This window comes from Pseudoliparis swirei, chromosome 1 (genome assembly GCF_029220125.1).
Source record: "Pseudoliparis swirei isolate HS2019 ecotype Mariana Trench chromosome 1, NWPU_hadal_v1, whole genome shotgun sequence".
Taxonomy (NCBI): Eukaryota; Metazoa; Chordata; class Actinopteri; order Perciformes; family Liparidae; genus Pseudoliparis; species Pseudoliparis swirei.
The window spans coordinates 19,971,155-19,990,953 of record NC_079388.1 but is presented as its reverse complement, the minus strand read 5'-3'; the positions used below and the strand labels follow the sequence as shown (position 1 = coordinate 19,990,953).

The 19,799-nt window shown below is 45.3% G+C and overlaps 1 protein-coding gene across 1 annotated transcript in view; it reads left to right on the top strand.

Moving 5' to 3' along the window:
* The first annotated feature begins 1,513 nt into the window (after positions 1 to 1,513).
* dbpa (D site albumin promoter binding protein a) overlaps positions 1,514 to 19,799 on the top strand; it is a 20,241-nt gene continuing 1,955 nt past the window's right edge. The window contains exons 1-4 of the mRNA XM_056428199.1: positions 1,514 to 3,829; positions 8,740 to 9,053; positions 10,136 to 10,388; positions 19,551 to 19,799. The exon at positions 19,551 to 19,799 is cut by the window's right edge and continues 5 nt beyond it. Coding sequence (XP_056284174.1) covers positions 3,637 to 3,829; positions 8,740 to 9,053; positions 10,136 to 10,388; positions 19,551 to 19,799 — 1,009 coding nt within the window. The 5' untranslated portion in view covers positions 1,514 to 3,636. The remainder of the gene's footprint in view (positions 3,830 to 8,739; positions 9,054 to 10,135; positions 10,389 to 19,550) is intronic.

The window sequence follows — 19,799 nt, the reverse complement described above, 5'->3', positions numbered from 1 at the left end:
TAACAACCTCGGGCCTTCGAAAGGTAGAAGTAGAAACACAAGAAGTTAAGCACAAGTACTTCATTAGAAGTACTTGGTTACGAGTACATGAGCCCCGTTAAATGCCAGAGCATCTTTATTAAATCGTACTATAAAAATATTTTTTTAAAACACTTTTTTAAAGTTTACTCACTTTATAAATGTAGTCTTCAACAACCTAATATGTATTTTCATTGTCACTTTCTTTGTCAATTTTGTTAAAAAAAAGGGAAAATAAGGATAATAATGACTAGATTGCATAACAAATAATAAAATACAAATAATACAAATAAAATAACTAATTTAAATAATAATTGTCCACTCCTGAGTGTGGAGTATTGTATAAAAGTTTGCTATTTTTAATACATTATGTTGAACCCCCCACTAACCAATCATGTAGCATACTTGGTCCCGGCCCCCTACTGGTGAACAAGCTGTATTGCGGCCGTGAGAGCTGCACGTGCCCTTGCACGTTCGTCATATTGTTGGGCTCACTACCGCCAAACGGCCACTAGATGGCGCCGTTGCGCAACACTTAAAATGACGCGTTGCCTGGAGGGAAATAATGTGAATTGGAAATGGCTCGTGCAACTCGGATCACACGAGTGGAGTCAGGCTGTTGTTCCTCGCTCTCACTAATGCATGCCAACGCGCATGCGCACGCACACGGGGATACTTTTGGACTCTTACTACAAGCACATTCCTGTCACGTTTATCCGACAGCAGCCCGTCTTTCAGCATGAGGACCTGAAGGCCTCTTTCTGTTCTTGAAGAGCTGTTCCCACAGTGCAGCTGCTGCCTCTGATTTATGAATCAGTCAAATTAATGTCAACAGAGAACGCATGATGTGGCATGTTCACGGCCAGATTCATACCTTTATTTCCTACAGGCGGTTATTTTAATTATCATCACCGGGCTGTTATCGTAGTGGATTTGAGTGTGTGGCTCTCACTCTGATCTGCACACTAAAAAATAGAGAAAAACATGACAGGACACGAATAACCAGACCAAACATGACCTGTGTGCACTATCACAGAAACAACGTGTATTTGTATATCAGGGAATGTGCTCATTCATAAACTATAAATGTATTAATGTTACTGACCATAAGGGTATTTTAAAATATTTTATTTACACTTTTTCTTTATTACATTAAATAAAAAAAATTGTAACAACCATATTTTCATCGTTTAGAAAATTCTAAAATAATATAAAAACAAATATATTGTTTAAATTGATTGTATGCATGTAGTGTAACGACATAAATGCAAACGTTATTAATATTAAAATGCAATTATTTAAGTAAAAACGCGCAACACAGAAACAGGAAATACACAGCATAATATTATGAATACATAATTTTCAACACACCGTTATGGTACATAACAGGTACACAAAACAAGTATAACAAATTCAAAGATTTTAATTCATTTTGTAACAATTTTTAATTTATTTTTTATCTTAATTTTATGAGTTTCATCTTCAGATTTTTTTCTGTACTTTAATCTAAATTTGCCATATTTTTTTATATTGTATATTTATTTAATTTGAGTTATGTTGAATTTGTTATAATAAAACAAATGTAATAATATTTGTTTCAACACTAAGCCCCCCTCCCCCTGTCCAGACGGCCTGTCACGCGGCAGTAGCATGGGGAAACCTGTGGGCGGAGACTGTGACCTAATTCTGGCCAATGGGAGGCCGGGAGAGGCAGCGAGTGACCTAGATTCAGCCAATCGCGACGCGGCAGGGTGCCGGTAGGCAACAGTCGGCGCGTGCCGGAGCCATGTGCTTCCCGAGCGCGCGAGGCAGACCGGGACATTTAACCAGGAGAAAAACAGAAGAACGTGACTGTGTTACCGGGGTTTAGAGACCGGAAATACAAAGATTTAAAAACGCAACGCAGTCCGGTTGTTTTATGTAGAAAAACACGTATTAATTTACACGGAAAAAAAGAAAATATTTATATAAATATAAAAAATATTTTGGTGCAAAATGTTATTTTCTCACACAAAAAAACGTTAGAGATACGTCATATCCGGCCAGTTTGTTTGAGCTAACTGAAGGAAAGCGAACCGCATCCTGACGTCTCAGGAATCTTTTTATTTGTTTAATTATTTGTTTAGGGATTGACTCGCTGTTGTTTTGGCCTCCCTGTTTTAAAAATGACAGCGTGAGAGAAGAAGAAGGGGCGGGGTGCGTTCACGGTCCATCCAGGAAAGAGCTGGGCTTGGGTGGGCGTGGATTAGCGAGCAGCAGCCCCAGCTGCAGGCAGCCATTGGCTGAACCCGCGGGGAGGTGTTGTACTTTATGCAAATGAGCGTTGCGTTTAAGTACATACCGGAGGGATAGGAACGCGCGCACACTTGTGAAAGGAGAACTGGTAGTGATACGACGTTTTATATAAAATAGGAATATATATATATATATATATGAATATAAAATAAATAGGGGTGAATTCTCCTTTTAATATTGTATGTTTCACCTTTTAAAAAGTGCAATCGCACGTTTCACGTCTGTAAAGGTTCAAATTAACCAGTTTTCCCATGGACCCGTGAACGCGGAGCGCGTTGCCGAGGCCACGGGGACAGGAGGGGGAAAGTGAGGGGGGCGTGGCCTCCCTATGCAAACGATCCACGCCCCCAAGAGCCTTTCACCCCCACCCCCCGTGAGCGGTGACGTCACACGAGCGGCCCGTGTTTGTTCCAGCTGACTAGCGGGGAGAGAGGGAGAGAGAAAGAACAACGAAAATAGAGAGAGAGAGAGGGAGGGAGGGAGAAAGGGGGAGAGAAAGGGAGGGAGGAAAAATAAGAGCCATCAGTCTCATCTATCTGACTCACATACTACTGGATATTATTTTTTTTTTTGGGGGGGGAGGGTTTCTCTTTATTTCCTTAATCTTATATTTTTCTCGCTCATATTTAATCACAAGTTGTTTTTATTCTCCGGAGCTCTGCCGCCGCCTCCGGTTCTCGACTCACTGCCGGGACTCCGCCGCCGCTTCACGCCGCTTCTCCTTCTTTTATTTCTCCACCTCCGGACTAAGATTGCCCCCCCCTACCATCGATCGATCAGACCGGACCCCCCAGGGCTGAGTTTATGAGTGTTTTCCCACAAACTCGGGAAGGATAAGTGGAGGGGGGGCGGTGGGGGGGGGGGGGGTTGGGAGACTTCACTCGCTGCAGAGCTCCGGGATTCAATCGGTCTTCGCCGTGCGCGTGCAAGAGTGCATAGCCGAGTTAGTTCAAATATAATTTTTACAAAATAAATAGAAAGCCTGTCGCGCGGGTCCGCGCGGCCGGCGCAGGATGCTGTCGCGCGCGGACATGGTGCCATTTTGGAGATAAGTGCCCCCTTCGCTCTTTTTTTTCTTCTCCCTCTGTTTTTTTTTTTTTTTTTTTGCACACATATTTGTTCTTCTTCATGGGACGGGAGGACCAGCGGGACGCCAGGTGGAGGTCTTCCTGAGCGCGCTCGCACCTTTCGACGTCGCGCCTGTCAATTAGTGACGCTAATTGGATTATTGTGATCTTGAACTCACCGTCTTGCAGGTTCCGCTCCCCCCCCCCCCATCCCTCCCCCCAGAAACTCCTTCCTCCTCTTCCTCTCCTGGAAGTTATGTCAAGGCCTCTCACTCAGCTCCTGCCGCCGGACCTCCCCTCCGGGGCCACCAGCCCGCAGTTTGGGTCCAGCAGCCCGGCCGGAAGTGGCCCCCAAGGCGGACAGCTGACCTCCATGACCAACCTGAAGACGCTGCTGCAGCTGCCAATCAAGGCCGACCAGAGAGCCAAGGACTGCTGCGAGATGAAAGGTGAGTGTGTGTGTGCACGTGCTTGTGTGTGTGTGAGTGTGAGAGAGAGAGAGAGAGAGAGAAAGGGGTCCTATAGGCGAACAACTTCTTAAAGGGACAGTAAGGACAAGTCACTGCATTATACAAGAGGAATGTAATGTACTACAGTACACTCTAATGTACTACAGGCACATTAACATGTACTACAGTACACTCTAATGTACTACAGGCACATTAACATGTACTACAGTACACTCTAATGTACTACAGGTACATTAACATGTACTACAGTACACTCTAATGTACTACAGGTACATTAACATGTACTACAGTATACTCTAATGTACTACAGGCACATTAACATGTACTACAGTACACTCTAATGTACTACAGGCACATTAACATGTACTACAGTACACTCTAATGTACTACAGGTACATTAACATGTACTACAGTATACTCTAATGTACTACAGGCACATTAACATGTACTACAGTATACTCTAATGTACTACAGGCACATTAACATGTACTACAGTATACTCTAATGTACTACAGGCACATTAACATGTACTACAGTACACTCTAATGTACTACAGGTACATTAACATGTACTACAGTATACTCTAATGTACTACAGTACACTCTAATGTACTACAGGCACATTAACATGTACTACAGTACACTCTAATGTACTACAGGCACATTAACATGTACTACAGTACACTCTAATGTACTACAGTACACTCTAATGTACTACAGGCACATTAACATGTACTACAGTATACTCTAATGTACTACAGGCACATTAACATGTACTACAGTATACTCTAATGTACTACAGGCACATTAACATGTACTACAGTACACTCTAATGTACTACAGGTACATTAACATGTACTACAGTATACTCTAATGTACTACAGGCACATTAACATGTACTACAGTATACTCTAATGTACTACAGGCACATTAACATGTACTACAGTATACTCTAATGTACTACAGTACACTCTAATGTACTACAGGCACATTAACATGTACTACAGGCACATTAACATGTACTACAGTACACTCTAATGTACTACAGGTACATTAACATGTACTACAGTACACTCTAATGTACTACAGGTACATTAACATGTACTACAGTATACTCTAATGTACTACAGGTACATTAACATGTACTACAGTATACTCTAATGTACTACAGGCACATTAATGTACTACAGGTACATTAACATGTACTACAGGCACATTAACATGTACTACAGTACACTCTAATGTACTACAGGTACATTAACATGTACTACAGTACACTCTAATGTACTACAGGTACATTAACATGTACTACAGTACACTCTAATGTACTACAGGCACATTAACATGTACTACAGTACACTCTAATGTACTACAGGCACATTAACATGTACTATAGTATACTCTAATGTACTACAGGCACATTAACATGTACTAGTATACTCTAATGTACTACAGGTACATTAACATGTACTACAGTACACTCTAATGTACTACAGTATACTCTAATGTACTACAGTATACTCTAATGGACTACAGTATACTCTAATGTACTACAGGTACATTAACATGTACTAGTATACTCTAATGTACTACAGGTACATTAACATGTACTACAGTACACTCTAATGGACTACAGTATACTCTAATGTACTACAGGTACATTTCTAGCTTCTGATAGAAGTTCTTGCTGTGAATTGTTTTATTATTTTATTATTGTATTATTATTTTATTGTGTTATTCTTGTATTTTCTTATTGTATTATTGTATTTTATTTTATTGTATTATTATTTTATTTTATTATTGTATTATTATTTGATTTGATTATTTTATCATTGTTTTATTGTATTATTGTAAGTATAATAACATAAAGTACATAATCCATGGCAGGAATACCACCTCGTCATATTTCAGTCGCAAATTATGAAATAGAGATCACAACTTGTTTTATCAATTCATTTATTTAAAGACATTTAAAGACATTTAAAGACAACTGGTAATTGACACGATGACATCATCATTTAGTTTATTAGTTTCTCTTCAATATAAAAAACAAACAGTTAGTTTCAGAGCCTCGATCAACGAGAGTCTGCAGTAAAGCCTCAGATTACACTGATTATTCGTTGTGTGTGTGTGTGTGTGTGTGTGTGTGTGTTTGTGAGTGAGTGAGTGGGTAGGTGTGATTCTAGATGTAGATGTAAAATACAGAGGCCCTGCTTATTCAACACACACAGTCACACACACACACACACACACACACACACACACACACACACACACACACACACACACACACACACACACACACACACACACACACACACACACACACACATGTCTTCACTTCAGCTCTCCTCCTGCTGGATTGTCACATTAAAAGCTTAATTTTTTGGCATTTGGTGGAGGAATGAGATGATGATGAAGAGGAGGAGGAGGAGGAGGAGGAGGAGGAAGAGGGTTTAAAAAAAGATACGCAATCTGGAGTGGTCGGCACCAAAATGCAGCAGCAGTCGTTTTGCGTTGTTTAAATAAAGGTTAGTGAGTGGGATTCAACGGCTCCACCAGCTGCCACACACACATCAACCAGGCCGTCTCTCTCTCTCTCTCTCTCTCTTTGTTGGGTTTTTGTAAAGATGCTTTTAAAGGACAATTAATTTTTTTAAATGATGTTTAGTCTCCAGCAGAATGGACAGTCGTGTCCTCACAAGTACGGAGACAACTGAAGACACACACTCACATACACACGCACATGCACACGCACACACACACACAGGAAGGGAGAAAAAACGGAGTCTGCTCTCTTCTGTGTTTTTCTGGCGGCCCCTGGTGGCCATTCGGTGCTACTGCAAACCCCCTTTGGTTCTGTTGCATGAAGAGGAGGAGGAGGAGGAGGAGGTGATGCTGAGCGCGGCTGACGGGCTCTCCATGGAGCGGCTCTCGTCTCCCATCGGGCGCTCGCTCTCCTAATGACAGGCGATGCGTTCAGGGGCGTGTTGGAGAAAAAACGGGAGAAGAAGATGCTGCCGCGGCCGCTCTCCTTTCCCGAGATGACGTTTCGCCGCTCGGCTTCTTTCCGTCCGACGCCTTCAACAGACGCCTACTCCATCGAGCCCATCGCCTCCTCTCATGTGCTCTTCCTCCTCTTCCTCGGTCACTTTGCTCATTTACATTCATGTGTTTAAAGAAACAGCTATTTCCCTTCCCCTCCGCTCCTCTTCATCCTCTTCTCTCTGAGGGTTTCCTCCTCCACTCGGAGGCTGTGGCTCAGCGTTCCCCTCCTCCGCTCTTCTCTCTCTTCTGGAGGTGCAGGTTGCTGGTTCCATTCCCTGATTCAGACTCCCTGAGCTGCTGCACGCGGCTTCAGAGGTTCCTTTGTTATCTGAGACGTTTCAAACATGCAGGGAGAAAAGAAACGTCTCAAGAAACGTCTCAAGAAACCTCTCTAGAAACGTCTCAAACGTCTCAAGAAACAACTCAAGAAACGTCTCAAGAAACGTCTCAAGAAACAACTCAAGAAACCTCTCTAGAAACGTCTCAAGAAACGTCTCAAGAAACAACTCAAGAAACGTCTCTAGAAACGTCTCAAGAAACGTCTCTAGAAACGTCTCAAGAAACAACTCAAGAAACCTCTCTAGAAACAACTCAAGAAACGTCTCTAGAAACGTCTTTAGAAACGTCTCACATGTTATTTGAGGTTCTCAAAGACGTTTGTGAAATATGTGAATTAAGCGATTCACGGAATGTTCCACCGTGTTTCTGCCATGTTTTCTTTGTTGTTTTGAACGGTTCGAGGTTTGACTTTCCTCCCTCTCTCCTCTCTCTTTCCTCCCTCTTTCCTCTCTTTTTCCTCCCTCTTTCAAACCCCCTTTCCTCCCTCCCTCCTCCCCCTGTCCTTCCTCTACTGTTTCCTCGTTGTAATCTCCTGCGTCTCAATTGTCTTTAATCCCTTTAAATATTAATTTCCGGCCTTCCTGATATTCCATCTCTCTCTCTCTCTCTCTCTCTCCATCTCTCTCTCTCTCTCTCTCCATCTCTCTCTCTCTCTCTCTCTCCATCTCTCTCTCTCTCTCCCTCCTTCTCATTGCGCTGTCATCCCAGCCCAGTTAAAAATGCTCTTTTATGACGATTTAATTGGGTTTTATTATTCAATGTGCAGTTCAGAACGATACCATCAAAGGATGGGGAGGGGGGGCGCTCTCCATTTCTTTCCCTTTATTTTCTGCTTTTTTGACGTCCACATCCTTCCATCATCAGACAGACGTGTGACCTCTGCGGGAGGTCAGAGGTCACAGTCGGTCAAGTCGACTTTATTTATAGACGCTGCTTAACGATCGACACTCAGTGCCTCACGGAGGGCAGAAAAGGGGGCGGCGGCCTCACGAGGCCCCGCGGCGGTTTGTCTTTGTGTGAAACGATGAAGACGATGGTGAAGAAACGAGAGAATACGAAGAGATCCGGAAGGGATCAGAAAATACCCAAAAACCTGCTGCATGCGGCAGTTCTAGCGATAAATACTAAAACTAGAGTGTGTGTATATGTATGTGTGTGTGTGTGTATATGTATGTGTGTGTGTGTGTATATGTGTGTGTGTGTGTGTGTGTTATCCTCAGGGGATCAAACCTGTGACCATCTGGCCACCAGACTCCTTCTGTGCAGAATGTGTGATGGAATATTTCGACTGTAAATCTGATTTCTGATTTTTTTTTCCTTTGGCTAAAAAAAGAAAAGATGTCGTCGTACTCGTAATGTATTCAAATGACACAACGGCGTTTCCATGGCGACGGGTCGGGAACGGGAGGCCGCTGTCGGTTATTTCGAAGCCGAAGAAAAATCGTTCGCGGGCACGAAAAAATGGAGCCGCCGTGGAGCTGATCTGAGATCTGTTCCCTCCAGACAAAGACAAGCCCTCAGAGGCCGAGGGAGACTCGCAGAGCAACGGCAGCGGCAACGGCAACGGCAACAACAGCAGCGGCAGCGGCGGCGGCTCCGGACCTGGAGCCGGAGCCGGAGGGGCCCCCGGGTCCGGCGCCTTGCGGCCCGGCTCCCACTCGGCGTTCCTGGGCCCCCTGCTGTGGGAGCGGACCCTGCCGTGTGACGGGGGCCTGTTCCAGCTGCAGTACATGGACCTGGAGGAGTTCCTGACGGAGAACGGCATGGGGATGCACGGCAACGGGCCGAGCTCCACCAGCGCCATGATCCCCTCACAGGTACCGGACCGCCGGGGACCAGAACCGCCCGTTGAGTCCGATAACTGGAATGTTCATGAGGACATGGCGGTCGTTCTCAGGCTTTCACATAAACGGAGGGAGAAACTATTCAAACGAGGGATATTTATCTAGCTAGGGAGCTAACGAGCTAGTGAGCTAACAAGCTTCTGAGCTAGTGAGCTAACGAGCTAGTAAGCTAACGAGCTTGTGAGCTAACAAGCTAGTGAGCTAACAAGCTAGTTAGCTAATGACCTAGTGAGCTAACGAGCTTGTGAGCTAACAAGCTAGTTAGCTAATGACCTAGTGAGCTAACCAGCTTGTGAGCTAACGAGCTAGTGAGCTAATGACCTCGTGAGCTAACCAGCTTGTGAGCTAACAAGCTAGTGAGCTAATGACCTAGTGAGCTAACCAGCTTGTGAGCTAACGAGCTAGTGAGCTAACCAGCTTGTGAGCTAACGAGCTAGTGAGCTAACCAGCTTGTGAGCTAACGAGCTAGTGAGCTAACAAGCTTCTGAGCTAGTGAGCTAACGAGCTAGTAAGCTAACAAGCTAGTTAGCTAATGACCTAGTGAGCTAACCAGCTTGTGAGCTAACGAGCTAACGAGCTTGTGAGCTAACGAGCTAATGACCTCGTGAGCTAACCAGCTTGTGAGCTAACGAGCTAGTGAGCTAATGACCTAGTGAGCTAACCAGCTTGTGAGCTAACGAGCTAGTGAGCTAATGACCTAGTGAGCTAACCAGCTTGTGAGCTAACGAGCTAGTGAGCTAACCAGCTTGTGAGCTAACGAGCTAGTGAGCTAATGACCTAGTGAGCTAACCAGCTTGTGAGCTAACGAGCTAATGAGCTAGTGAGCTAACCAGCTTGTGAGCTAACGAGCTAGTGAGCTAATGACCTAGTGAGCTAACCAGCTTGTTAGCTAACGAGCTAGTGAGCTAATGAGCTACTCAGCTAACGAGCTTGTGAGCTAACAAGCTTGTGAGCTAGAGAGCTAGCATGTCGGCTAAACAGCCAGCTAACGACGTGTGTTTCTATTTTTTCTATTTTTAATTCAAGTTGTGGTGTCGGGTTTCTTCTCCTCCCAGAGTTCCCAGTCAGCGGTGCCCAACCAGAGCTCCCAGTGCCCTCCCACCTCTCCGCCCTGCTCCTCCTCTTCCTCCACCTCCTCCATGTCCTCTTCTTCCTCCTCTTCCTCGCTGCTGGGACTGGAGACCGTCCAGCCGCAACCTCCACCGCCGCCGCCGCCACTGCCACCGCAACAACAACAACAGCAGCCGCCGCCACCATCGTCCCCGCCGCCGCCGCCGGGGACGATGGGAGAACCCGAGTGTCATCATGGTGAGTGACTGAGGGATTTGGGGGTTTCAATTAGTTACTTTGAATACTTTTTAAGTTAAAGCTGCGTTCTCTCTCCTGACCACCAGGGGGCGACTCCTCTGGTTGTATAGAAGTCTATGCTTCATGTGTTATAGCTGCATTCTCTCTCCTGAATACCAGGGGGCGACTCCTCTGGTTGTATAGAAGTCTATGCTTCATGTGTTATAGCTGCATTCTCTCTCCTGAACACCAGGGGGCGACTCCTCTGGTTGTATAGAAGTCTTTGCTTCATGTGTTAAAGCTGCATTCTCTCTCCTGACCACCAGGGGGCGACTCCTCTGGTTGTATAGAAGTCTATGCTTCATGTGCTAAAGCTGTATTCTCTCTACTTACCACCAGGGGGCGACTCCTCTGGTTGTATAGAAGTCTATGCTTCATGTGTTAAAGCTGCATTCTCTCTCCTGACCACCAGGGGGCGACTCCTCTGGTTGTATAGAAGTCTATGCTTCATGTGCTAAAGCTGTATTCTCTCTCCTGACCACCAGGGGGCTCCTCTGGTTGTATAGAAGTCTATGCTTCATGTGTTAAAGCTGCATTCTCTCTCCTGACCACCAGGGGGCGACTCCTCTGGTTGTATAGAAGTCTATATAGTGACTCTACTTCTCTCTTGATGTATTCCCTCAGTAAACATGAGTTTATGTCTCAGTTTCTAGTTTCAAGTCTTCTTCTATACAGCACAATGTCATCATTTAGGACGTTATGGTAATTTAAAAGGAGGCGGTCCTTAGCTCCACCCCTCTCGTGTCACCTTCTGGTTGCAAAAGAAACCAAGATGGCGTCGACGAAGAGGCCAAACCAAAGACTTCAAAAACCACCGACACTCCTTATTAAATGTGCCATCTTGATGTGAGAAGGCAGACCAGTATATATATATATATATATATATATATGACATCAAGATGGCATATATATAAAAATTAAGAAGAAAAATAAATATATATGATATATATATGATATGGGGCTGCACGGTGGTGTAGTGGCTAGCACTGTCGCCTCACAGCAAGAGGGCCGTGGGTTCAATTCCCGGTCGAGGCGGTCCTTCTGTGTGGAGTTTGCATGTTCTCCCCGTGGCAGCGTGGGTTTCTTCCGGGTTCTCCGGCTTCCTCCCACAGTCCAAAGACATGCCGTCAGGTTAATTGATCTCTAAATTGCCCATAGGTGTGAATGTGAGAGTGAATGGTTGTATGTCTCTATATGTGCCCTGGATGGACTGGGGCCTGTCCAGGGTGTCCCCGCCTTCGCCCTGTCAGCTGGGATCGGCTCCAGCGCCCACGCGACCCTAATGAGGATAAGCGGTATTGATAATGGATGGATATATATGATATGTATATATGATATATATCATATATACATATGATATATATCATATATACATATCAACTCCGAGACCCAGAGAGTAATCCTCGGTGGTCCAGGGTGGCGCTCGTCTCCCCAGCATGATGACCTCATCATCTCATATTCATAACTTATGGTTCTCTCTGATGATCTGTTCTGTGAACCAGATACGTCCGTCCGTCTGTCTGTTCTTAGTTTTTCGGGGGATTTTTTTACAAGCCCGACAAGTTCCAATCACGGCAAACTAAAAAAAACACAATCACTATTTATTTTATAATTCTCAGAGCCATCAAAGACTTGATGACATCTAAAGGAAAAGGGAGGAAAAAACGATTTATTATTATTATTATTATTATTTTATTATTATACAAATTATTATTATTACTATACAACTCATTCATATTTTTGCTATACCAATTATTAGTATTATTACTACATGTGGATCTTTACCTGACTCTAACCTTTAGTCTAAACCTTTATTAGTTTATTTAGCAAGAACAAAACACAAATAGGAGGAAGAGAGGGAGGAGGAAACAGAGGGAGGGAGAGAGAGGGAGGGAGGAGGAAACAGAGTGTGAGGGAGAGGGAGGGAGGAAGAGAAGGAGGAGGAAACAGAGAGTGAGAGAGAGAGAGAGGGAGGAGGAAACAGACATTGGGAGGGAGGGAGAGAGGGAGGAGCAAACAGAGTGAGAGAGAGAGAGAGGGAGGAGGAAACAGACATTGGGAGGGAGGGAGAGAGGGAGGAGCAAACAGAGTGGGAGAGAGAGGGAGCGTTCTTCTCTGAGTTATAGACGCACACACACATACGCAGAGTTTCGCTCCAAGGAAAGGAGAGAGAGAGAGGGATGATAGAAGAGTGAATACCACTGCAAGGCTGTGTGTGTGTGTGTGTGTGTGTGTGTGTGTGCTTCTGTAAGTGTATGATTATGCCATCTGTGTGTGTTTGGGGCATGCATGTCCTTGTGTGTGTGTGTGTGAACATGTGCATGTGTGTGTGTCTAAGTTTTCACGTTTGCACGCGCATGTGTGTGCACGTGTGTGTGCAGTTCGTGGAACTACGAGAGTCCTCTTTGTCTGTTATTTGTATGCCACTCTTTCATGTCAACAAGCTTGTGTGTGTGTGCGAGAGAGAGAGAGAGACATTTATTTCTTAGCTTGTTTATTTATTTATTTTTCACCTCTGATAAATTAAATGCAACATTTTAACGTCTGGGAAAATTCGAACTGCGGTCTTCATCCCAAAAGAGGACAAGAGAAGGAGACGAGAGAAGGAGACTAGGATTAAACAGCTGGACACATCTGTTCCAGGAAATAAGAAGTTCACCCCCCTCCCCTCCCACTCATCATAGATTAAATTATCATCAGTTTGACCTGATTTAAAAAATCATTTAAATTGTTTTATTATGATCTTTTATTTTGTTTGTAAATCAAACATTAAAAAAAATATATAATATTAATGAATGAAAAAAAAATATTCATCAATTATGTTTCTGTTTTATTATTTAGATTATTTAAAACAAGACGACCTGCGATGCACTTCAAGAAAGGAAGTGTGAAGCGTGTGAACATGTGAAGCATATGAACATGTGAAGCGTGTGAAACATCTGAATCGTATGAACATGTGAAGCGTGTGAACATGTGAAGCGTGTGAACATGTGAACAAGTGAAGCGTGTGAACATGTGAAGCGTGTGAACATGTGAACAAGTGAAGCGTGTGAACATGTGAACAAGTGAAGCGTGTGAACATGTGAAGCGTGTGAACATGTGAACAAGTGAAGCGTGTGAACATGTGAACAAGTGAAGCGTGTGAACATGTGAACAAGTGAAGCGTGTGAACATGTGAAGCGTGTGAACATGTGAAGCGTGTGAACATGTGAACAAGTGAAGCGTGTGAACATGTGAAGCGTGTGAACATGTGAACATGTGAAGCGTGTGAACAAGTGAAGCGTGTGAATTATCCTCTTAGATGATTCTTTACATAATTGAAAATAAATCTGATACGCTTCAAAACAAAGAGCAGAGGAAAGGTCAGAGTCCACCGGGCCTCGGCTGGGGGAACCGCGTCTCTAGTCTGGACCAAGAGGACCCTGTAGGATCCTGAAGGACCCTGAAGGACCATGTAGGACCCTGAAGGATCCTGTAGGACCCTGTAGGATCCTGAAGGACCCTGTAGGATCCTGGAGCACCGTGGAGGACCCTGTAGGACCATGTAGGACCCTGTAGGACCCTGGAGCACCATGTAGGATCCTGGAGGACCATGTAGGACCCTGGAGGACCCTGGAGCACCATGTAGGATCCTGGAGGACCATGTAGGATCCTGGAGGACCCTGGAGGACCATGTAGGACCCTGGAGGACCCTGGAGGGCCATGTAGGACCCTGAAGGATCCTGGAGGACCCTGGAGCACCATGTAGGATCCTGGAGGACCCTGTAGGATCCTGGAGGACCCTGAAGGACCATGTAGGATCCTGGAGGACCATGTAGGACCCTGGAGCACCCTGGAGGATCCTGGAGGACCATGTAGGATCCTGGAGGACCCTGAAGGACCATGTAGGACCCTGTAGGACCATGTAGGATCCTGGAGGACCCTGTAGGACCATGTAGGACCCTGGAGCACCATGTAGGACCCTGAAGGATCCTGGAGGGGAGAGAGAGATATAAACTAGACTCTGACTCTGCACTCTAGAACACTGCACGGAGAGAGGGAGGGAGGGAGAGAGAGAGGTAAGGGGTTAAACCTGTCTCTCCCTCTCTCCCTCCCTACCTCTCTCTCGCTCTCCCTCTCTCTCGCCCTCTCTCTCTCCCTCCCTCCCTCTCACACGTCACGTGCCGCTGCAGAAATTATCGGAGCGAGAGAGCCAGCATGCAAGAGAAAGGGAGGGAGGGAGGGAGAGGAAAAGGGAGATTACGGAGAGAATGAAAACACTGAGGCGAAAAGAACATTATTTTGTATGGAAGAATAAACATTGAGCTGAAGAATTAAGATTAAAAAAAAAAATATATATATACACATATGTATATATATATAAATACATATACATATGTGTATGTATATATATTTGTATTACATTTCAATAATTAGAATTTAAAAAAAAAGTCATTTAAAAAAAAGTCACGATAATAATAAATTATAACAATCAGTAGACTAAAAAAATCCAATTAAATCAAATAAAGCGATGAAAGCCAACACGGCTGTTCTCCATGAAACCAAAGTGAAGAAGTACTTTGTCTAGTCTTCTAATCCCACTAAACACTCTGTCACTAAGTGTGTGTGTAAACCTGCACAACCCACAGCGTGGGGTCCAGTCCACGTCCCGGTCCAGTGTCTCATAATCCTGCCCCGCTATTGGCCGACACTGATTCACCAACACGGTGACATAACTCCCAGTCGGTGTGTTGACTCGAGGAACAGGACACCTGGTGTGTGTGTGTGTGTGTGTGTGTGTGTGTGTGTGTGTGTGTGTGTGTGTGTGTGTGTGTGTGTGTGTGTGTGTGTGTGTGTGTGTGTGTGTGTGTGTGTGTGTGTGTGTGTGTGTGTGTGTGTGTGTGTGTGTGTGTGTGTGTGTGTGTGACGGTGAAACCGTGAACCGAGGCATTAAGCAGATGTTTAAGATGTGAGCCGGGATAAGAAAACAATAACAACGTGATGTCTTTATTCTACGCTGACGACGGCTCTTTGTTTCATTCTGTGGACCAACTTCATGAAAACATAATCATTACGAGTATTACTACTACTAGTACTACGACTACTAACGCTAATGCTACTACTACTACTAGTACTACTGCTACTAATGCTAAAACAGACAAGATGGCGGCCGAACAGAGAACCAACGCCCCCGCCGCGGCTCCCTCCATTTGGAACACATTTTTAAAAAGAGTCGAGTATTAGTTGCTTTTCAAAAATCCCCAAACCATTAATATGTGCGGGGGTTAATCTGTGATCGACAGGCGGAGAGAGAACTCGTAATCTCAGCTAAATTAACGAAAGCAGAGGATGTGAGGGAGCAGCCGAATGGCGTCCGCTCGCCGACAGGAAGTGGAGCTCAGCGGCGGTGAGCCGACTTCCTGGAGCGGCTTCAACTGAATGTTTGTAATTAGGACGCGGCTTTGGGGGCGGACTGATCCGGGATCAGCCCCGTCCAGCTGCCACAGAGCCCGATGGAGCCTCGCGTACAGACGGACGGACCGGGTGCTGCAATGCATTGTGGGCGGTCAAAAGTCCTCTCATCCATCGTGACGATTTCGTGAAATTGTGCGTCGATAGAGAGCCGGTTGTTGTGCGCACCGCCACGCCGTCGCCCGGTCACACGCCTGTGCTCAGCCCACGCTCCACGTCCGGTTTGCTCTCTTCTTTTTGCTCCGTGTTTGGTCTCCACCGACTCCACCCACCTCTTTAGCTGCTGCACTCTCTCCACTCTCTCCACTCTCTCTCCTCTTTCCACTCTCTCCACTTTCTCCACTTTCTCCACTTTCTCCACTCTCTCCACTCTCTCCACTCTCTCCTCTCTCCACTCTCCACTCTCCACTCTCTCCACTTTCTCCACTCTCTCTCCTCTTTCCACTCTCCACTTTCTCCACTCTCTCCAATTTCTCCACTCTCTCCACTCTCTCCACTCTCCACTCTCTCCTCTCTCCACTCTCTCCACTTTCTCCACTCTCTCCACTTTCTCCACTCTCTCCACTTTCTCCACTTTCTCCACTCTCCACTTTCTCCACTCTCTCCACTCTCTCCACTTTCTCCACTCTCTCCACTCTCTCCTCTCTCTCCACTCTCTCCACTTTCTCCACTCTCCCCCCAGCTGGAGTCCCACTGTGTGTGTCTGCGCTCTGCTGGGCTCTCCACAGCCTTCGTTTCTCTTCTTTTGGCTGTAAAGAAAGAACAAAATGAGCCGGAAGATGCTTCCAACGATGAGCAGAAGACGTGCCGTTGTTATTGTGTCAATGCTCTTCATCTAAAAGAACTCCAAAAAAACGTATACGACATAATCATGCTTATAATTCTTTATAATGAAGACATGTTTAATATTATTACCTGTTATTAGTTGTACAGACGGTGTCATTCCTCTCAGGCCTCCATGGCAAGAGACTAGTTATAGTTACAATAATACGTAAATACACACTTATAGCTGCTATAGTGTGTTATAAACCATTTATGACACCTTTATTTTAATTTTATTTAATATACTTTTATTAATCCCCAAGGGGAAATTAGTTCTCTGCATTTAACCCATCCTTAGTTATTAAGGAGCAGTGGGCTGCAGTGATGCGCCCGGGAAGCAACTGGGGGTTCAGTGCCTTGCTCAAGGACACTTCGACTTGCAACTAATGGGGAGAGCGGGGATCGAACCCACAACCTTGGGGTTGCAGGACGACCCCTTACCCCACTGAGCTACAGCCGCCCCCACATAATGCAGAAGGCTTTGTTGTTAATTAATTGAGGGGTAATTGACCGTAACTCTCCGACCGTTTTGGTTAGAACAAGTTTATTCATGATTTACGTCAAAGTGTTCGGAGTAATTCACTCGCGGGTTGCCAAAGTAATTTAATTTAAAACAAGAAGCGACAGCGAGGTCAAGTCATCGGGTTCGGACCCCTGGCAGGACGACAGGTTCTGTGCCCCGAGCTGATTGGAGCCCCCAAAATGAACAAAATGCATCAGAAAAAGAATTTCCCGCTTTTCCCCCCCGTTTTTTTTTCTTGCTCTTTTTTCCCGCTTCCTTTCCCCCGCTCTTTTTCCCCGCTCTTTCTTCCCCGTTCTTTTTTCTTGCTCTTTCTTCCCGCTTCCTTTCCTCCGCTCTTTTCCCCCGATATTTGTTCCCAGTTTTTTTTTCTTGCTCTTTCTTCCAGCTCTTTTTTCTCGCTATTTTTCCCAGTTTTTTTTTCTTGCTCTTTCTTCCAGCTCTTTTTTCTCGCTATTTCCCCCCGTTTTTTTTTCTTGCTCTTTCTTCCAGCTCTTTTTTCCCGCTATTTTTCCCCGCTCTTTCTTCCCCGTTCTTTTTTCTTGCTCTTTCTTCCCGTTTCCTTTCCTCCGCTCTTTTTTCCCGATATTTTGTCCCCATTTTTTTTTCTTGCTCTTTCTTCCAGCTCTTTTTTCTCGCTATTTTTCCCCGTTTTTTTTTCTTGCTCTTTTTTCCTGCTTCCTTTCCCTCGCTCTTTTTTCCCGCCGAGGAGAAACCAACTTTAGGGGAATGATGACATCGTCCTGATTCTTCCGGTCGTGGTTTTGTCGTAACACAAAATGACTGACGGCTCCAATCAGAACAAATCAGTGTCAGATGTGCAGCTCTGGCGTTTACTGGCTCACAAAACAGCTGAGGGTGTGTGTGTGTGTGTTGCTGTGTGTGTGTTGCTGTGTGTGTGTGTGTCACAGTAAAAAGCTAAATGAGGCTACGTAATGCTAACCAGCTGGATTCTGGATGTTTCTCTTCTGGTAAAAACGTGACGGTTCATTGTCAACGCGTCTCTTTTCTGCTTGTCTTTTTCTTCTTCGTTGGTGCTCAAGTATCCACACACAAAAAACAAATCTCTCTCTCCGCTACCGACTCAGTGGATTTTGGTCCCCGGCTCTGCGGTTTATTTATAATCCGTGGCTCGACGCCTGCAGGGCTCCACGTCGAAGAACAAATAAATAAATAAAAAGGGTTTTTCGAGCGCTGCCACAAAACTGCTCCGCCTGGTTTCTGGAGGATTGCTCGGCGAACACTTGGATTCCAGAGAGGAAAACTAAATCAATTTGAGAAAATAATTGTCAGATAAGCAGCTCGGTGAGCAGATAGGAGGAAGACTCTGTTATTCAGAAGAAGAAGAGCAGAACGGCTGCGGGGTCGACGCTCCGGGGCCTCCGTGTTCATGTCGTCACGTTTTGGATTTATCAGATTTTATTTAATTCTGGGAAATGGATTTATTTAATTGTGCTGGAATCCAACCGGCCGCCGACGGCATCGCCTGCAGCCTTTTCCTCTTTATCAAACCCGAACAGCCTGAAGATGTCCTGACCTCTCGCTTCCTCGCTGAGCTTCACGCCATCCACTCGTTTCTATATCTCAGTATCAAAGGTTGTGACGCGCGCAGCGCCTCAAAGGGTTAAACTGCATCCGGCCCGTCGGACTGTGAATCATGACGACGTGAACTCGATGCCCCGCTCAGGTGCTTCTATTTCCGGCTCCGCACCGACACCTGGTGGCGAGCCGGCGCCACTGCAGCGGCGGTGGGGAAACAACGGGGAGGATTTTATTAATTTTTAAATGAATTAAAAAGAGATAATATGGATTAAATGTGCAGGAAATGGATTGGGATTCATTCATGTAATTGACTTATATTTTAAATTGTTTTTTTCGTTTGCTGCTCACTATGTGACCCAAAAAAGCATTTTATTCCTGGGTATCGGTATAAAATATGAATTTAATGTCAATACCTTCTGCAGCGGCTATGTTTATATAAGTTAATAATAATAATGTATAAAGAGCAATAAGTTGCTCTTTATTGCTCTTTATGTGGTTTTACTCTCTGCTTCCTCGTGTAAATATGTATATATGACATATATTTATATATATATGTATATATTTATATATGTATGTATATATATATATACATACATATATTATAACAACAGCTCCAAAGATGCTTTTCTATTTGAAAGTGTTAAGAAATGCAATCGTAAACAACAACATAGAGAACAACAACACTGAGAACATCGTCCCACACCAAATGCCAAAGTGGATCAGCGGAACCTCTGACGGTCCCCTGACCTCTGACCGTCCCCTGACCGTCTCTCTCTCTCCCTGCCCAGGTGGTCGGGCGGTACCTCAGGACCAGTCCCCCACCTCCACCTGCCCTCCGGGCCCCCTCGGGCCCCTGGAGGCCACGGCCGGCGGCGGCGACATCTCTGTGAACTTTGACCCCGACCCGGCGGACCTGGCGCTGTCCAGCGTGCCGGGCCAGGAGGCGTTCGACCCGCGGCGGCACCGCTTCTCCGACGAGGAGCTGAAGCCTCAGCCGATGATCAAGAAGGCCCGCAAGATGCTGGTCCCCAACGAGC